Source organism: Artibeus jamaicensis, unplaced genomic scaffold (assembly GCF_021234435.1).
Source record: "Artibeus jamaicensis isolate MK-2021 breed Jamaican fruit bat unplaced genomic scaffold, CSHL_Jam_final contig_475, whole genome shotgun sequence".
Taxonomy (NCBI): Eukaryota; Metazoa; Chordata; class Mammalia; order Chiroptera; family Phyllostomidae; genus Artibeus; species Artibeus jamaicensis.
The window spans coordinates 2162379-2182375 of NW_026521852.1; the positions used below are offsets into that span (position 1 = coordinate 2162379).

Genomic DNA, 19997 nt, shown 5'->3' on the forward strand with positions numbered 1-19997 from the left:
TCCCTTTGGGGGTAAAAAGCCACCCTGCCAGAGAATCATTGCCTTCCCCGGAACTTTCCAGTGTCCTCTCTTTTTTCCCTTCCTATTGCCCACTACAGGAAAACATCAAATTTTATTTTGGACTTGGACAGGTTTTTTTTTAAATAAGATTTTATTTATTTATCTGTAGAGGGCAAGGGAAGGAGAGAGGGAGAGAAACATCAACGTATGGTTGACTCTCGTGGGTCCCCTGCAGGGAACTGGTTTGCAACCCAGGCATGTGCCCTGACTGGGAATCGAACTGCAATCATCTGGTTCGCAGGCCTGCATTCAATCCACTGAGCTACACCAGCCAGGGCTGGACTCAGACAGATTATAAGAGTGTGTGTCAATTCACCTGATGGCAGGGGATACCACACACAGCCAGCTCTCAGTTTGCACACCAGCAGGAAGAGTTCATGCTCTGCATTGTCTGTGGCTGTACAGTGCCCAACAGAACAAGTGACGGGGTTTTCTTTCTCACTCCAAACCAAAGTATATCCTTGGCTTATTGTTATTTTTAATTTGAGCTTACTAGGAGATCTAGGACTCTGGCTAATGCTAACAGATCCCTAGACACATTTCCTCCTCTGCTGCAGTGCAGAATGTGGCATGCTAGATTTGAGTTAGTTTGGGGTTTGCTGGTCATCCAACCTACTCCTCCCCAGAAACAGCACACAGCAGAAGCCCAAGATGTTTACAGGAAAGTGGAAGGATTCATACAATGACTACATGTGTCACTTTCTATCTTAGTGCATTCTTTGCAGGAGAAAAGAGTAATAATAGCTCTTCTTGGTGCCTAGAAGATGCTCTAAAAATAAAGTAACGCATTCAAAAGACAAGGGGTTCAAGAAACTCATCCAGTCTGAAAATGGTCCAAGTCAATGTGCTTCTACTTTTAACAAGCTTTAACTTCATTTGAGAGAAATGAAAACCTGGCAAGGAAACCAAAGGGTACTCTATCTACTTGGCTTCAGAGCAAAAGAGTCACAGAGCAGAAATTCCAAACACACTAAGCGTCACTGGAGACAAGTCTGATGACTACCCTATTTACTTGTTTAACAGTTGCCATGACAAAATGGCCACACCTAGACTTTTGGTCAAGAACATGCAATTCTCTGATCCCAAATGCCTGTGACGCATGTGACCACTGACTGTCTTCCTGTGAATTTAAAGAAAAAAAAAGAAAAAGAAAGAAGGGAAAAAGGGAGGGAGGAAATAAGCAAGTAAACACAGGAAATCAATTTCACTTCCAAAACAGGATGGGGTAACCCGGGAGAATGATACAAAGGTCTGGCACAGCTCAGCTAGTGATGAGGCCCTGGAAGGCTTTAGCTGCACAACTGAACTATTCCCTCTACGGCAACAGGAATTTCTTTGGTGTGCATGTGTGTTTTAATTATAATTAATGAAACACGGCTGGGGGAAGGACACCCGCCACCACCTATCTGTGCATGAAGAAGCACTCATCAGCCACAGGCATCACATGCTTGAAGTGCCAGCTCTTTCCGAACGAACTGTTTTTTTCTTCAAGCCCAAAACCTTCCCCTTCACTGAGGTTTGGCCTTTATGAAAGCCCAGGGAGTCGATGTAAAGCTCTCTCTGCTTGAACTGGTTCCTCATATTACGGGCATTTAAGACTCCATGCTTCCCTCTAGAGCACTCACTCTAGTCTCGAACAGGTAGATCAACCCAAGAACTGATGTAAAACCTTGAACCACAAACCTTTCCAGCACACACGTATTAGTGGTACAAGGCAGCTGTGTTCCTTGCCATTAGGTTTGGGGTCCCTGGTTGGCTACAAATGGGATCAGTTGTGCTGGTGACCTAAGCCTCAGCTGGTCTTTAGCTGGCGCAGTTGAAAAGGGATCTTTTTTTTGAGAAAGTGTTTTTGGTTCATTCAGGTTTGAAAATGACAGTGTACAGAAGAGATGGGTGGAGGCACCGTCAAAGGGGACCATGCACTGTCCTCAACCTCAGCTCAGTTCTGTTGCTGTCGTGACTATGGCCACAAAGTGCTACACGCTGCTTCCCCCTGCTTGTTAAAGAACCAGACAGCCCATCTGATTTACCGAGTAGAGCTCATTCAGGACCTTCATCAAATCATCTTGGAGCTGCTGGCCGACTTCTTTACTCTGCAAGGAAAGAGGAATGAAGGTTAATTGGGAAACAGAAGGAGGAGGGAGGGGCAACAAAGGCAAGAGCAGCACTGGCTCTACAAATACCGCAGACTCAACTAAGGCCCACTACTTAATCTAGCAAATCAGATAACCACTCCGATCAGACCCAATTATGGTCAGATTACTCAAAGAATTTTAATAAAATGAAATGTGCCCCTTCTACAGCCTAGCAAAGGCAATCGTGTGGAGGGAAAATGGGTTGTAGCCTTGATTTTTCAATTAGTCCCCAAAGAACAGGCCTCAAAGTCACAATCCTACTTAGTAACTGTTGTCAGGTGGAACAAGTTTTCTTGGAGACTTGTAGTTAAGCACATCTGAGAACTGTGGAGGAAAGTAAGGTATAAAATAGGATGAGATCAGAAGAAGTATACAAACATCCAAAGACTTCAGGCCCTGGCTCGTGTGTTGCTCAGTAGACTGAACACAGGTCGGTGAACCAAAGCGTCACTGGTTCAATTCCCAATCAGGGCACATGCCTGGGTTGCGGGCCACACCCTCAGTAGGGGGTACGAGCACACACTGATGTTTCACTCCCCCTCTTTCTCCCTCCCTTCCCTTCTCTCTAAAAATAAATAAATAAAATCTTTAAACAAATCCAAGGACTTCAAAGTACCCAACTAAAAAGGAACCTTCAAGCACGGAGAACTTAGGCCTCCTTCTTGCTCCGTCTCAACCCTAAACGTCAAGGGCAGTGGTATCTCAATATAGACTGGTTGTGCGATGAACCATGATGTTACTCGATGCTGATAATGTATGTTAAGGGGTTGCCAGCTGGTTAATCCTAAGTAGCGGCGGCTCTCAGGTTCTCTGCTGCTGCCACTCAGAACTGGCATCTAACCATACCACAGAGAACAGTAGAAGAAGAGAATAATGAGGGAGCAGAAAGGAAGAGCCTCGCCTTCCATACCGAGTGTTTTATGCCAAGCCCCAAAGAGCAGGAAATTAAACTGACTGGCATTACGGGGCCCCTGAGAAGGGAGCCTTCTACCAGCTCCTTTTAGTTCCTTTCTACTAAAAATCCGATGCCAACAACGCCTTCTTACCAGAAGGCATAGCACAACTCCCTGGCACTGCTCAGCTCCCAGGCAAATAAAGGTCTTGCATGTCAAGCACATAATCACTGAAGATCTTGCTGTTTTCAAGGTATGTGACTTTAAGAATACTTTTCCCCTGACTACAAAAGAAATAAGTTTATTGTAATACGTAAAACAGTAGAAAACCTCAAAAAAAGGGAAATGTAATTCCCACTAAGAAATCATCAGTCTAGATTTTATTACATATTTTTCTAATCTATGATTTTCATGAGATTGGGATTACCTTATACACATATAATTTATCACTTAAATATATGTCATAAACATTTCCTTATATATTATTCTTCTTCTATAACATCATAATAGATTATATTGATGTAGCTAGCCCCTATTCTGGGATATTTACTTTGTTTACAATTTTTTATGGTAGAACAAGCTGTATTAAATTACTTTGTATATAATCTATGCATACCTTTCATTATTTTCTCCTAGAAGTAACACTGCTGAGTCAAAGACTATCTGCTTATAACATTAAATTGCCCTTGAAAAACCACTGTACCATTTAAAATACCACAAGCAACTTTTAAGAATGCTATTTCACTTTTTGATTCTGACCATTTGAAATGGTATCCTACTGTAATTTGCAGTCCTTTGCTTCTAGTGGGCCTGAACTTAAAAAATATATATTTTAAAATATTTTACTTATTTATTTTTAGAGAGGAGTAGGAGGGAGAATGAGTGGGAGAGAAACTTTGAAGTGTGACAGAAACATTGATTGATGCCTCTTGCATGCCCCCAGCTGGGGACCTGGCTGCTCAATCCACTGAGCCACATCATCCAGGGCAAGCTTGAACTTCAAAAAACTTTTTTTATCTGTCATTTTCACTTTTTGTTTATACTCTGCTATTTTTCTATTATGGAATGAAGTATGGAATATAACATATGTGATCTCTGTCATGAGTTGACATGAATTTTTACACCTGGTAGTGTGGAAAAGGTGGAAGGAGCCCTAAATTAGCAATCACAAGTCTATTCCCAGTTCCTTCACCATCAAGGAGTAACTTTGGACAACTCAGTTAATCTCTCTAAGCCTGTGTTTTCCTTTCCATAAAATGAAAGTCTTTGGCTCAAACATTCTTTAAGGTCTTTCCCAACCTCTGCCATTCAATGATTCGTTACGACCTTTTGTCTAGCTTCTCGAGTCTGTGTTATATTCAAATATCTCCCAATTCCAGGTATGGCTGGTTGGCTTCACTCCATAGAGTGGAAAATAATCAGGGACCAAGATGCTCTATAAAATGGATGCCTTCAGGGGTTATCTGACCAATCTTCAATTTATCATTTTCAATGCCCCTCAACCTTTGGAAGAAGCCACAAGAGGAAATGAGTTTCATCTAGGACACAGGTGGCAAACACAAGGCCCTCAGGCCAAATCTGCCCCTCCACCTTGTTTTATGTGGCCTGGCACCTTGTTTCTACCCTGTGGCAGCACGAAGTTCTCGCTTGAGTTAAGGAGTAGTTACACATTTTTAAAATATATTTTATTGATTATGTTATTACACTTGTCCCATTTCCCCCCTTCATTTTTCTCCACCCTGCACACCCTCTCCCACCCACATTGCCCCCCTTAGTTCATGTCCATGTGTCATAAGTTCTTTAGCTTCTACATTTCCTACACTACTCTTGCCCTCTTCCTGTCTATTTTCTCCCCACCGTCTATGCTACCTATTCTCTGTATCTTCCCCCCCCCACCGCCTCTTTCTCCCACTCCCCGGTTGCTAACCTTCCATGTGGGTCTCCTTTTCTGTGGTTCTGCTCCTGTTTTAGCTGTCCGCTTTTGCTTTAGGTGTGGTTGTTAATAACTATGAGTTTTGCTGTCCTTTCACTGTTTCTATTTTTTATCTTCTTTTTGTTAGATACATCCCTTTAACATTTCATATAATAAGGGCTTGGTGATGATGAACTCCTTGAACTTTATCTTATCTGAGAAGCGCTTTATCTGTCCTTCCATTCTAAATGAAAGCTTTCCTGGATAGAGCAATCTTGGATGTAGGTCTTTGCCTTTCATAACTTGGAATACTTCTTTCCAGCCCCTTCTTGCCTGTAGGGTCTCTTTTGAGAAATCAGCTGACAGTCTGATGGGAACTCCTTTGTAGGGGACTGTCCCCTTATCACTTGCTGCTTCTAGGATTCTCTCCTTCATTTTAATCTTGGCTAATGTAATGATGATGTGCCTTGGTGTGTTCCTCCTTGGGTCCACCTTCCTTGGGACTCTCTGAGCTTCCTGGACTTCCAGGAAGCCTATTTCCTTTGCCAGATTGGGGAAATTTTCCTTTATTATTTGTTCAAATAAGTTTTCCACTTCTTGCTCTTCCTCTTCCCCTTCTGGTACTACTATAATTTGGATGTTGGAACGTTTAAAGATGTCCTGGCGGTTCCTAAGCCTCTCCTCATTTTTTTAAATTCTTGTTTCTTCATTCTTTTCTGACTGAATGTTTCTTTCTTCCTTCTGGTCCACTCCATTGATTTGAGTCCCAGTTTCCTTTCCATCACTATTGGTTCCCTGTGCATCTGCCTTTATTTCACTTAGTGTAGCCTTCATTTTTTCATCTAACTTGTGATCCAAATCAACCAGTCCTGTGAGCATCCTGATCACCAGTGTTTTGAACTATGCATCTGATAGGTTGGCTATCTCTTGCTCGCTTAAAAGTATTGGCTCTGGAACTTTGATTTGTTCTTCTGTCTGAGCCATTTTTGGTCAGGTTGTGCTCGTTACATATGACGGGCGGAGCCTTAGGTATTCACCAGGGCAGGGAGATCCAGTCGCTGGGTTGTGATGCTGTATGTGGGGGCGGGGTCAGAGAGGGAGCAATGGTGCTGGTTCTCCTCTACCTCAGATTTCAGTTCCCTCTGCCACTTCCCACAAGCAAATTGGGCCCTTCTGGTGCTGATTCTCAGGTGGGTGGGCTTGTGTATGTTCTAGGACCCTGTGGGTCTCTTCAACAAACTTTCCTGTGAGGCTGGGAGTCTCTCCTAGCACCTTTTCAATCAGTGCTTTTAGGCTTTATTTCCCATTGCTGGGGCCCTGGGTTGCGCAGTCTGTCTCGCTGCCCATTTTTGCCTAGTTTATCTGCGCTTGAATGTGTGACCTCAGTCAGCCCCACACCACCTGCACACCCAGGTCTGGCAGCCACCACTTTTTCCTGCCGCAACCCCTCCCCACCAGCTGCCAACTCCGCCCCTCTTACCAGTCTGGATGAATGGTTGTCAGACTTCCATACAGTTCAATTTTCTGTCTGTTCTGCTTGTGTTTTTGTTTCTAAATCTTTGTTGTCCTTAATTTTGGTTGTGCGAGGAGGTACAGTGTTTCCACCTACGCCTCCGTCCTGGCCGGACAGAGGAGTAGTTACATTTAAGCAGTCCTAAAATTATATCCGGCCCTTTGAAGGAACTGCGAGGCTGATGTGGTCCCTGGTGAAAATGAGTTTGACACACCTGACCTAGGAGCTCACACAACCAGCCTCTCCTTCCCATTGCAAGGACAGCTGAGCTCCACTGAAGCAGCAGAGGTCCAAGGAGGTGAAGGGAGGCAAAATGACTGACCAACCAGCCCCAGAGTCAGCATTAAGGCCAGAAAGTAACCATGTGTCCTTCCAAGCACCTTGCCCTCCTACCTGTGGATCAACGCCTCCTGCCAGTCTCCCACCCTCCCTTACCACTGCCTTATTAAATGGCAGAGATTACAGGAGAAAGCTCCCAGTCCTCTACCTTGTTGCTTACCCATGGCATAAATAACTCAGCCCCCAGAGGAGTGGATGGGGTGGAGAGAAAAAACATAACCAATAAAACAGCAATTAAGCCCAGGCAGATGTTTCCTTTCATGTACTACTGATTAGCTGGAAAAGGACCAGCTCAACTCTATTATCCATGTTTATTTGAACAGGCTGCTGAAGGGGATCCTGACTTCCGGCTCCCCTCTGGCTGAGGGCTGGGCCAGGGACACACGTGTAGGTAGCACAGTTAAAAGTGTCTGATAAAGCCGCCAGCAAGCCCCCAGCAATCCAGAGCAATTCTGACTCACAGAGAGGCAGGAAATAGCCAGCACTTCTCCTTTCACAGATGAAAAAGGCCACCCATTTTCTATTTCAGAAACCTTAACTGTGTGCCTTTGGTGGCGAGCATGGCCCCAGTGTCCCAGGAAGGGCTTCCATGCTGGCTGCTCTGACGGGGCTGTCAGAACTGAGGAACTATAAGGGGACCCCACCCAAAGACAAGGCCTACATTTATTCCTGGGAACAAGAGAACCTGCTGAGTCCATGTACATTACTAAAGCCTGTAGAGCCTTTCCCTTCTCTATTAAAAAAGCAAGGGGGTTCTAGGCAGGAAAGAAAGAGAATTTACAGAGCAGTCTTTGTGTGCTATCACACAGCCCGCATCTCTTCTTTAAAATTTCTTGGAAGAGAATGAGTCATCTAAACATTGCAGGAAACCAACTAGAAGTTGAGGGAAAAAATTACTTTGGGCAAAGTTTTTCTCTTAAATGTTTGCATAGTAATCTTTGCTTTAAAAAAAAAGATGCCTAAATTTAGAAGAGCGATGTGACACAATGAACAAAGCTGGTCCTATGGGATAGGAAGTGCAATGGTGTGCTCAGGCAGGAATCTTTTATTTTGAAACTCACCACAACCCTTTGGCCAGAGTGTGTTTTGCGGGGGCCCCCACTCTGCCTGCTGCTGTGGTGGGGCTGATCGGAAGGCAGTGAGATTGCAACAGCTCCTGCCAGCTGCGTGCTTACAAAATGGTAGGGAATCCTCCTTTTCCAACAGATAACAGCGTAGAACAACAGAACTGAAATGCTCAGCCTCATTTCTGCCAGGCTAACATTGCAGAGCCTTCTCACTCACCAAAAGGACAGAGCAGCAGAAATGGAAGGAAACACGAGGCCACATGGTCTGGGCTGCCGGGACACTAGGCTGGTCACTCATCGTAGCCTCACTACACTTCCTGACCTTAGATGGGTTTGTCTATTAGCAGTTCCCAAAGAACATTGATTATGGGAAGGTTTTAAAACCAACCTTCATCAGGGAGATACTACAAAGCTGTATTATTCGACAGGCACAATAGTACTCCCTATTTATATGAAAGAAAGAAAACAAGAGGAAGGCATATCTCTGCCATGTGGTGGGAGCTAATTTCAGCCCAGTCCCAAGGCTGAGTCTGTCAGCGGGTAGAAACAGGGTCATTTAGTTCTCTGTCCATGAGCCCACGTCAGCAGTTTTCAAAAAATAAAAATAAAAAAAAATTCAAGGGCAGAGATCTCCCTCCATCAGTGCTAACACACCTCCCCCAATCCAAAGACACTTCTGAGACCAACTTAAAAAAAAACACACAACAGTTTGAAACTGAATTTACATTTACAGATCTCAGAGGGAAGGGACATGAGCCCCACATGAACCTCTGGCAGCAGAAGCACCACCAGATGCAGAGTGACCCTCTACTTCAGGGGCACTCACTCACCACTTCAAAGAGGCCAAGTTTCATGAGCTGGAGATTTGCCTGAACCGCTTTTGGTGGGGAGGGCAGGGCTAAGCGGAGTAGCTGTTTTGTACCAGGGCCAGTGCTAGGTGATGGTGGGCACTGTTCTCTCCCCAACCCAACTCAGTGTATCAAAACAGGTGGTACAGAGTGAAGCCGTCAGAGGGTAGGGGTAGTGATCCTGGAGCTTAGAGCCCAGGAAGGTCTTCCGGATTTCCCCTTGGCCACACTACTTGTGTCTATGGAGAAGGATTCTCTATGTGGCCTTCACTCACTGATTAAGATACCACACGATGGTTCTAGGACAGCTGTGCCACAGTTATGGCTGTATAACCTGGGAGCGCAAAGTAGTATAAAATACAAATATACTGAATTACAAATTTTGTATAGAGATATAGGCTGAGAATTGCCACAAGGGGGATACCTGAAGTGTTTTTGCTTTTTATTAGAGCAGGATTTCAAAAGATACCTTTTTAAAACTGCAATCCAGTATAATGTGTTTACAATAGTACTTATTATGTGCAGTGCATTCTGATATTTCCTATCCTTTTCTTTTCTATTTTTTTATTAATCATAACTCACCAAGTTCACTTTACAACTAATTAATGAGTCATACACATGTTTTAAAAGACTGGGTGCACTATAATTCTGGAATTAATAAAGAAAATAATGGGCTAAGGACTGGAACCCACCAACCAAGACAGGTGCTAAATAACGTGCCCTTTCAAGGTGACAGAGGCAGGCTCAATGACTAGATCTTGGCAAGGGGGAAATGCTGGATGTTAAGGAGTGAGCTAAGAGTTTGTTGGCAAATAAAACATCTATTGTGTAAAGCACTTGTGGTTTGGCTAGAAATATAGCAGTATACAAAACAGATAGTTTAAAAGTTTACAATCTACTGAGAAAGATGGATATTAATCTGATGTCTGAAGATACAACTCTTCCAACCTCAGTCATTACCAGAAATGGAATTTCTTAAGTTAGTTTTCTAGTTCAAAAATCAATTCTTTTTTTATCTCTGCCAAGAGGTTTCCACAGTCTAGCTTGCCAGAAACAAAATTTGATTTAAAAAAAAATCTAGCTATTATATAGCAAATCTTTTTTCTTTGAATTTGACTTTCTAAGGTACTAATAGATATTTCAGGTTATAATAAAACTGCCTTGTATAAAAGCAGTCACATTTCATCTTTAAAGAATGCCTTGAGCTTGTCAGCACCATAAAAGTTAATCTCACCTATAACTCCTTTACTCAAAAGGCAACAGGTGCCCTGACTGGTGTGGCTCAGTGGATTGAGTGCTTCCAGTCTGCCAACTGGAAGGTCACAGGTTTGATTCCCAATCATGGCACAAGACTGGGTTGCTGGCCAGGTCCCGAGCTGGGGTGTATGTGTGAGGCAACTGACCAATCTCACACGTTTTTCTCTCTCTTTCTCCTTCCCCTCTTCTCTCTCTAAAAATAAATAAGTGAAATCTTTAAAATACAAAGGGAGTGGGTGTAGTTAAACTCTCCCTGTGACAAGTCATATTTTTAAAGAAAATGTCAGGACCCTGACCCAGTCTGAAATCCAATACCTGTCTCAGAATTCGCCTTCTGAAACATAACTGGTTTCATAATTAGATTCCTGTTTAATTATCTGAAGAACTCAAGTCACAAAAATTAAAAAAGAAAGGAAAAAAGAAAGCAAATTCCAAAGCTAGTAAAATAGGAAGCCATCTAAATAAAACAAATAAAAGACGGACTATAACTTTTAAAGCATCTTTCTGTCTTCCATGCACCTAGACCACTGCTGAAGCCATAGTAGCCATAAAATAATCAGTTGTTGAATCAATTAGATCCATTTTAGTACAGACACTGAGCTTTCACATACCAACAAGAACAATATAGCTGTGTTTTCTTTATATACATTATTAAGAACGAACACTCCATCAAAGTTATCTCCATGAACTCCCCTCAGGTTATAGTTCACAGATGAGCCTAAAAGGCTTAAATGACTTGTCCAGGGTCACACAGCTGTTCAGTACCAGGGGTGTCCAACCTTTTGGTATTTCTGGGTCACATTGCAAGAAGAAGAGTTATCTTGGGCCACACATTAAATATACAAACACTAATGAAAACTGATGAACAAAAAAAGAAGGTTCTAAGTAAGTTTACGATTTTGTGTTGGGCCTCCTTCATAGCCATCCTGGGCTACATGTGGCTCACAGGCTGCGGGTTGGACACCCCTGAACCCTGTCTAGGACCACATGCAGTATTAGAAGAGGGTAAAACACGCAGGCGCTAGAACAGGATTTGAATCCTGCTTCCATTCTCCTATCGTATGACTTTGGGTAAATTATTTAACCACTGTATTCCTCAGCTTCACATCTATAAAACAGGGTAATAAGAAGGTAATCCGTGTAAACTACTTAAAACAGAATCTAGCACCTAGTATGCTCAGTAAATGTTAGTCATTATTAATGTTAGAATCCGGACCTTTCAATACCCCCGGAGTGCCCTTTTCACCACGCTGTGCTGCTTCAGAACGTGTCCATGATCTCATGGGAAGGTCACCAGGAGCTAATGCCCATGCAGGACTGCAGCTAAATCCCTCCGATGGAGGGTCTCTATCGACCTTCAGAAAAATAAGAATCTGTTTTTACTTATGCCTGCTGCTGCACAATCTATTTTCTTCCCCAAGTTCAGTAATAAATCTGTAAGAAATATGTAGTTTTCCTGAAGGGAAAAAAAGGCAAAAACAAACAAAACCGGTAAGTGTTTAGCAGAAAGGAGGAAATTGGGTAGGTGGGAGGAGGTACAGAAGGAAAATAGGGAGGATAGAATTACTTTCCATCCCTCCAAGTAGATTAAACAGAACAGGTCCTTCTCAGCTGCACAACTGGGGCCTTGGTTCAATGGAGTTCATACTTTGCACGACTAGAGGTGAGAGTTCCTTACAGACTAGGTCAGTGAAAACAAAGACTGCCCTTTACCAAGTTTTGGTTTAATGAAATCCATGAGCTTTTTCTGCTCGGACATTTGTTTCTGAAAGCCATTTCCTTAAGGTTTAACCAGAAGTTCTAGAATGTATGAGTAGTCAGACTTGATAACCCACCATGATGCTAGTGGGAGAAAATCCATTCTTTGGCATGACAGCGAATCCCATGGATTCATCTCTTATCCTCCATGGACTCTCATGCTCTGTTAGCACTGACCTGAGCCTCTTGTCAGGGAAACACTCAATTCAAACAAGACTGAGTCCACTGGGCTGGGGCAGGAAAAAGCTGGAGGTCCCCGTGCTCTCCCAAGGCTACAGATGGCACAGTCTAAAACACACTCCTTTAACAATCTGAATGTTCCACCACGGTTGTTTCAATCTCCTGAAATGGCCATTTCTAATACTAAGAAAATAAGTTGAAAACAACATCTCTTAAAAAGAGAGACAATCAAGCCTGAGGCTTCATTTCTTAAATCACTACTGTGATCCTTTTCTTGGCTAATTTCTATCTTTAACTCTTTTGGATAATGATTTCAATGGAAGTCTAATAATGTCTTCAGGTCCTGATCTCTTGTGCCCAACCATTTCTTGCGGTTATATTGAAGATGAGTGATCACCCACCTCCCAGGCAGGACGCTAAAGGCGTAGAAATGGTGTCTAAACAACTATGGCACTGTAGGTAGACTGGGGCACAGAAGACAAAAAACACAAAGGCAAACAGGCAACATGAGAGCACAAATCTTTCAGCAGTTGTAAAATGAACTCTGGAGGAAAAACAATCAATGGTTTGAAACTAGGCAAGGAGGAAAATAAAAATAGAGCCAGATGATAAGGTTCTTGCAAGCATATGCCTTCCTACAATAAAAAGTACCAGGAGCTGGGGATGAGAAGAATGCCCGGGTGGCTCCCAGATGGCTGGGAGGAGAATGGAAGAACAGGAGTTAAAAGAGCTCATCTGAAAGTTGGCAGCATGAACACAGACAGGAGGGTGGCCTGGGAGAAAGCTAGAGTCAGCAGCACTGGTCCGGAAATGCCAAGGGCACTGGGAAAATTGCTGATTAAATACTTCAAGAAAGAGGAACCCAGCAGCAAAGTCAATTCATTGAAGGATCTGTGTAGTTTTGGTACTTTTGCAGTAGCTTTAGGATCCCACTGTCAAGGAAGAAAAAGAGCTCCCGGAAGGTTCAGTGATGGAGAAAGCATATTCTTGACACTCCAAGTTCCTGAGTTGGACCTAAGAGGAGCTTAAAGCCAGTTCTAGGAGGCTGGGCGGAGTTCTTCACTGGCAGAGAGCTAGAATGCATTTCTCTGGGGCTGGGGTGGAGCTCTCAGTCAGGGGAGCTTTCTTCAGCTACAGTGGTGGTCTGTACCCTTCTATCCTTGTCCACACTACTGTCACCTGTGCAGCACCCCCCACCAGTCAAGGTCCACATACAGTTAAAAAAAGTCTGTATCCTTGGAAAAAGGCACCTTTCCTTCATGCTAGCATTTCATCCCCAGTGAAAAATCACTGAAGTGTGGGAAGAAAAACGTTCAGTTAGGAACTGGCATTTTCCAATCTCCAGCTTTCATTTCCCACCCAAGAGCTTCAATGTTTCCTCTTCAATTCGGGCTTTCTAAGTGCTTCAGGTACACTAGGAAAGGATGTGGACCTGGCTGTGGTTGTTAGGCACAGTGCCCATGTATGTTACTTAGGCAAGCAATCTTTTTTTGTCTAGTTTGTTTGATCATCCACTAAAGCGGGTGTATTACGTCTCCCAGTGGGGTTGATGATTGCCTATTTCTCCTAACTCTGCCCATTTTAAATTTACATAATTTAGAATTTTGTTATTAAGTATATACCACTTCCTGGTAACCCAAATCTTTAATTATTATAACATCTCCCTCTTTACCGCAAATGATACTTTTTGCATTAAAATCTATGTGGTCTGACTTTACCAGAGCTCCCCATCCTTTTTTTTTTTTTTTTAATCTTTAGAGGGGAAGAAAAGGAGAGAGGGGGAGAAATATCAATGTATGGTTGCCTCTCCTGTGTCCCCCTGCCGGGAACTGGCCTGCAACCCAGGCATGTGCCCTGACTGGGAATCGAACAGCGATACTCTGGTTCGCAGGCCCATGCTCAATCCACTGAGCACCAGCCGCTCTTTCTGGAACTTTCCATATCCTTATTTCAGGTGTCTTTTCAAACAATTACCAAAAAATTTTTCTTTTTTTCTTTTTTTTTTATTTTTTTGAGGAGAGGGAAAAGCCCTACTAGGAACGGCCGCACCCCAACAGTGCGGACAACCGACCGCCTTGTCAGCCCCAACCCAACCTGAGCTACACCAACCAGGGCTGTTTTCCCATTTTCCATGACCCCATTTATACTTGTTTAAATTTTAGGTTTAAATTCATCCACTGGCTATATGCTATTTGTTCTACCTGTCTCTACAGTCCCTTTCCCTCTAATTTTTAACCTTTTTTCCTGTCTCTTTAAAAAGTTCAGTGAAAGTCATTCCTTTTAGTATATTCTATACGTTTAGCAAACACAGAGCCTGCAACCACCACCATAATGAAGACATAGAACAGTTCCATCACCCACCAAAATAACCTCCCAGGCTACCCCTCCCTTTCCCTCACCAGCCTGACTCTCCTCCACCCTGAACTCCCTGAAGCTGCGGCAGTGCTCCACACCCCCGCAGTCTCCCCTTCTCATGGGCTATTTGGAGATACTATTTCTCTAGTGATGATCTTAAATTACAACATATATCCTCCACTTGCTCAAGTCAAATATAAATTAATGCTCTTTACCACTTTCTGGATAATACTATTAGACCTATTTTCTGAATCCCATCTAGACACACTCTATTGTTGCCATTTGCATTAATTTATATACAGGGGTAGGCAAAAGTAGGTTTACAGTCATGACAATGGGAAACAGAATTCATTCTTGTATTAATAAATATTAATTTGTATTTTCCCATAAGAATAACTCTAAACCTGCACTTGCACATCCCTGTATGCTTAAAAGCCCAACATTAGATTTTTTCGCAACCCACAGACTTTATTCAGACTTTAGCCACTGTTCTACTTGCCCTCGTAGTGACAATTTTTCAGGTTCAGGATCCAATCCAAGATCACCTGTTGTCTTTCAGCTGTCATGTCTCTTTAGTCCTCCTTCATCTGGATCAGTCTTAGTCTCTCTGTGTCCTTTCAACATGGACATTTTGAAGAGTTGGGGGCAGTTATTTTGTAGAGTGTCTCTCTATTTGGGTTTGTCTGATACTTCATTTGATTCAGGTTATGGATAGGTAGTACAAATATCCCAGTAGTGATGCTGTGTTCTTCTCCTTGCCCTTACAGGTAGCAGGCAATAGTAACTCGTCCCCATACTGGTGATGTTAACTTGGGTCCATCAAGTCCTGGACATGCCCTCCAAGTTTCTCTACTGTAAAGTTATTATTTTCCCTTTTACATTAAGTAACTAACCTGTGAAGAGATTATGTGAAGTTATGTGAATATTCTATTTCTTTTTAAAATATATTTTATTGATTATGCTATTACACTTGTCCCATTTTTCTCTCCCCTTCATTCCCCTCTGCCCTGTAACCCCCCTCCCACCAGCATTCCCCTACTTAGTTCACGTCCATTGGTCACACATATAAGTTCTTTTGCTTCTCCATTTCCTGTACTATCCTTAACCTTCTCCTATTTTGTACCTACCATTTATACTTCTTATTCCCTGTACCTTTATCCTCATCCCCCCTACCCTTCCGCTGATAAGCCTCCATGTGATCTCTATTTCTGTGAATCTGTTCCTATTCTAGTTGTTTGCCTAATTTGTTTTGTTTTTTTTTTAGGTTTGGTTGTTGATAGTTGTGAGTTTGTTGTCATTTTACTATCTGTATTTTTTCTTTTTCTTAGATGAGTCCCTTTAACATTTCATATAACAAGGGCTTGGTGATGATGAACTCCTTTAACTTGACCTTATCTGGGAAGCACTTTATCTGCCCTTCCACTCTAAATGAAAGTTTTGCTGGATAGAGTAGTCTTAAATGTAGCTCCCTGCCTTTCATGACTATGAATACTTCTTTCCAGCCCCTTCTGGCCTGTAAGGTTTCTTTTGAGAAATCAGCTGATGGTCTTATGGGAACTCCTTTGTAGGTAACTGTCTCCTTTTCTCTTGCTGCTTTTAAGAATCTCTCCTTATCTTTAATCTTGGGTAATGGAATTATGATGTGCCTTGGTATGTGCTTCCTTGAGTACAACTTCTTTGGGACTCTCTGAGCTTGCTGGACTTCCTGGAAGTCTATTTCCTATGCCAAATTAAGGAAGTTCTTCATTATGTTTTCAAATTAGTTTCCCATTTCTTATTCTTTCTCTTCTCCTTCTGGCACCCCTATGATTCAGATGTTGGAACATTTAAAGTTATCCCAGAGGCTCTAAGCCTCTCTTCATTTTTTTTGAATTCTTGTTTCTTCATTCTGTTCCAGTTGGATGTTTATTTCTTCCTTCTGCTCCAAAGTATTGATTTGAGTCCTGGTTTCCTTCTCTTCACCTTTGGTTCCCTGTACATTTTCCTTTATTTCACTTTGCATGGCCTTCACTTTTACCTCTATTTTGCAACTGTACTCAATCATTTCTGTGAACATCCTGATTACCAGTGTTTTGAATTCTGCATCTGATAGGATGGCTATCTCATCATCGAAAATGGAAATTTCCCCAGTCTGTTTACTGAAAAGACATGAGCAATGGTGCCTCAATGGCAATGAGCACACCTAGTTTGCAGATGTCCAGTTTTACTATCATTCCCCACTGAGAAGAAAAAGGTACTTAGCAAAATGGCTGGGTCCCATTTTGCTACGAGTAAATGGGAGAGTAAGGCTGGACCACCTTGTGCCAGAAGTAAGAATGTGTTCAAAGAATGGCAGGGCAAGGTGCCAGCTTGAAGGAGCTCTCACTGGCCAAATCTGGGACAATCTGAGTACCAAAATCCTACCTTTGAGTTCATTAATTTTTTATTCAGTTTTGCCTAATCTGATGTTTAACATACACATTGAACTCTTTATCAAAGTTACTATATATTTTAGTACTAAAATTTCTGTTTGATTCTCCTTTTAATATGGAGAAATTCCCATTCTATATAATTCACCATATTTAAGTATATAATTCAGGGGTTTCTAGTATATTCTCTAGGTATATAATTCAGGGGTTTCTAGTATATTCTCTAGGTTGTACCACAATTACCATTATCTAATTTCAGAATATTTCATTACCCCAAAAAGAAACCTTATACATATTAGTAGTTACTCCAACCACTAATCTACTTTCTGTTTCAATGGAATTACCCATTTTGGAGATGTCCTATAAACAGAATCATACAGTATGTGTCTGACTTCTTTCACTTAGCATAGTTTTCAAAGTTTGTCCATGTTGTAACATGTATTAGTACTTTCTTTTTATGGTTTAGTAATACATTTTGCATGACTATGCCACACTTTGTTTATCCATTAATCAGTTGATGAATATTTGGATGTTTCCACTTTTTTTGGTTATTATGAATAGTGCTGCTATAAACATTCATGTATAAGTTGTTGTCTGGGCGTATTTCTGATTCTCTTGGGTATCGCTCTAGGAGTGAAATCTGTTGGGTCATTGAGTAACTCTATGCTTATGTTTTTGCATAAGTTGCCTAGTTTTTAAGGAGTCACCAAACTGTTTTTCAGAGCATCTGCATCATTTTACAATCCCACCAGCACTGTATGAGGGTTCTGATTTCTCTACCAACACTTTTCTCGTTTTTCTTTTCTAATTATAGCTGTCTTAGTGGGTAGCAAATGGTATTTTGGTGTGATTTTAATTCACCATTTTCTAATGACCAGTAACATTGAGTGTCTTTTCACGTGCGTGTTTGGCCATTTGTATAAGTTTTTTTCTTTTTAACTGGGTTGTTTGTCTTTTGTGAAAAAAATGTAAGAGTTCTTTATATATTCTAGACACTAGGTTCTTATCAGATAAATGATTTGAAAATATTTTCTCCCATTCTATAGGTTTTCTTTTCATTTTATAATAGTGTCCTTCGAAGTAGAGAAGTTTATAATTTTGATAAAGTTCAATTTATATATTCCTTTGTTGCTTGTGCTTTGGTGTCATATCTAAGAAACTGTTATCTAATCCAAGGTCACAAAGATTTATATCTATGTTTTCTTCTAAGAGTTTTAGCTCTTACATTTACATCTTTGATCCATTTTAAGTTGTTTGATTCTTTTTTATAGTTTTCAGTTGTTATTACTATTTAATTTCATAAACATACTAAACACAAAGTTTGTCTGATAACCATTACATGGGTTTCCAGTGAGCCTGTTGTTTTTCCTACAAGCACTGTATATGTAAAAGAATGAAAGGCAGGGGGCGGGGGGGGGTGCTGGGTGGTGAGGGGGGTAAGGAAGAGAGAGAGAGAGAGAATTACATCATGTTTCACTAAAGATGATGTAAATTTGCTTCTCAGCAGTAACTATTCTAGATCACCTTAATCCAATTAGAGATTAAGATAATTTAAAGGTAGGCTTTAGCCTCTATGGTACCACTAAAGTCTATTTCTAATTCACCATTTTAAACTGTATCCCTGTAAGGTCCCAAAGCCTGAGGAAGTTTACCTGGGCTCCCACTCCTTTGCCTTCCATTCCAATTTTTTTTCCTGCTAGCCCTACAAGGCTATTAAAAACTCTGATCAGCTTCTTGGCCCTCAGTGTCTTTTCTAGAATAGGAGATACCTCTTGGGAAAAGAAGCTCCAAGGAAGCAGAAGGGCTGAATGACCTTAGCTGTCATTTGTAGCAGCACAACTCAAAGCTTAAACTTTGAAGACAGAAATTATTTTATGTTTATATGCAGCCCACACCAGGTCTGGTGCAATGTTGGCTACCTAATATCTACTAAAATATGCTTTGTATGAAAGAATGGATACCGCTGAAAGCAAAGGCTTATCACATTTATGTTTTTCTTCTAAAGATTTTACTTATTTATTTTTAGAGAGGGGGGAAGGGAGGGAGAAAGAAATAGAGAAAAACATGGATGTGTGAGAGATACATCTACTGGTTGCCTCTCAAACACCCCCAGCTGGAAACTTGGCCTGCAACCCAGGCATGTGTCCTGACTGGGAATCAAACCGGTGATGCTTTGGTTCACAGGCTGGCACTCAATCCACTAAGTCACACCAGTCAAGGCCACATTTGTGTTTTAAAGTTGTTCATTTCCCAAAGACATGGTAACCAAAGTATTCTGGTAAAACAAAAGAGAAGAATGTCTGAGGTTTTAAATATGATTCCTCATTACTTCCTTAAAGGCTTTTCAAAAACCACAATCCAAAGGCAGGAGGGGGCTGAATATACCTACTATAAAGGACACTGTGAAATTAGCTGCAGCAATGGAGAATCCAGATTCGGACCGCAGGCATTCATTGGTGAACCAATGTCCACCAAACACAGCAATTACACATATAATTCTAAAAATGATCACATATTAAACTCTTACGTGGAGCCATTTGAGGGTCAAGGAAGGTTTGGCCATCTAGTTCCAGGGACCTATGTGAGAACGTCAGCTTTACCAGCTATCCCAAATTATTTAACAGGAGACCATCTTTTCCTGAGCAGCACTGGCAAAAAATGGAAAGAAGTAATCACTGACTTCTAATTCCCCCTCCAGTAAGTGGCTATATGCTGATTTCTCCTTCATGGTATGTCTGACATCTGTCTCCATTTCATTCCTCCTGCCACTGCTACAACATTGCAGGCCCTTCTTATCCTGTCCCTGAATTAGACGCCCAACCTTCCTGAAACAACAGCTCTATTATATCATTTTCCTGTGAATAAAACCCTCCAAGGTCCCCAAATGCTCTCAGAATAAAGTTCAAACTCCTTGGTCAAGCATTCAGGGCTCTTTTCAGCTTTGTTTCAACTACTTTGCTCATAAAGACTCTGATTTAACTCAACTATTTTGCTCACCACCCTCTGAAGGACCCCCGTCCATTCCTGTACTCTTTTTTTGTCCTGAAACCTATTCCTTCCACATGGAATGTCCTTCCACTCCAATCCCCCCTTCATACTCGCAAACTTTTCCATTTCTAATTATGAAACCATTTTCATTCACTAAAAACCCAGCTCAAATTTTACCTCTCTACTTTCTGCAGGTAAAGCATTTAGAATCATGCCTAGTATAGCTTAAATCTTCAAAATTCTTTTTTTTCTCCTTTTTAAAAAATTTGTTGTTTTATTACAGT

The 19997-nt window shown here is 41.7% G+C and overlaps 1 protein-coding gene across 9 annotated transcripts in view; it reads right to left on the reverse strand.

Annotated features, from left to right (window-relative positions):
• SRGAP2 (SLIT-ROBO Rho GTPase activating protein 2) overlaps positions 1–19997 on the reverse strand; it is a 252003-nt gene that overhangs the window by 78383 nt on the left and 153623 nt on the right. For all 9 annotated transcript variants that reach the window (XM_037155440.2, XM_037155438.2, XM_037155443.2 and 6 more), the window contains exon 5: positions 2091–2153. In XM_037155440.2, coding sequence (XP_037011335.1) covers positions 2091–2153 — 63 coding nt within the window. The remainder of the gene's footprint in view (positions 1–2090; positions 2154–19997) is intronic.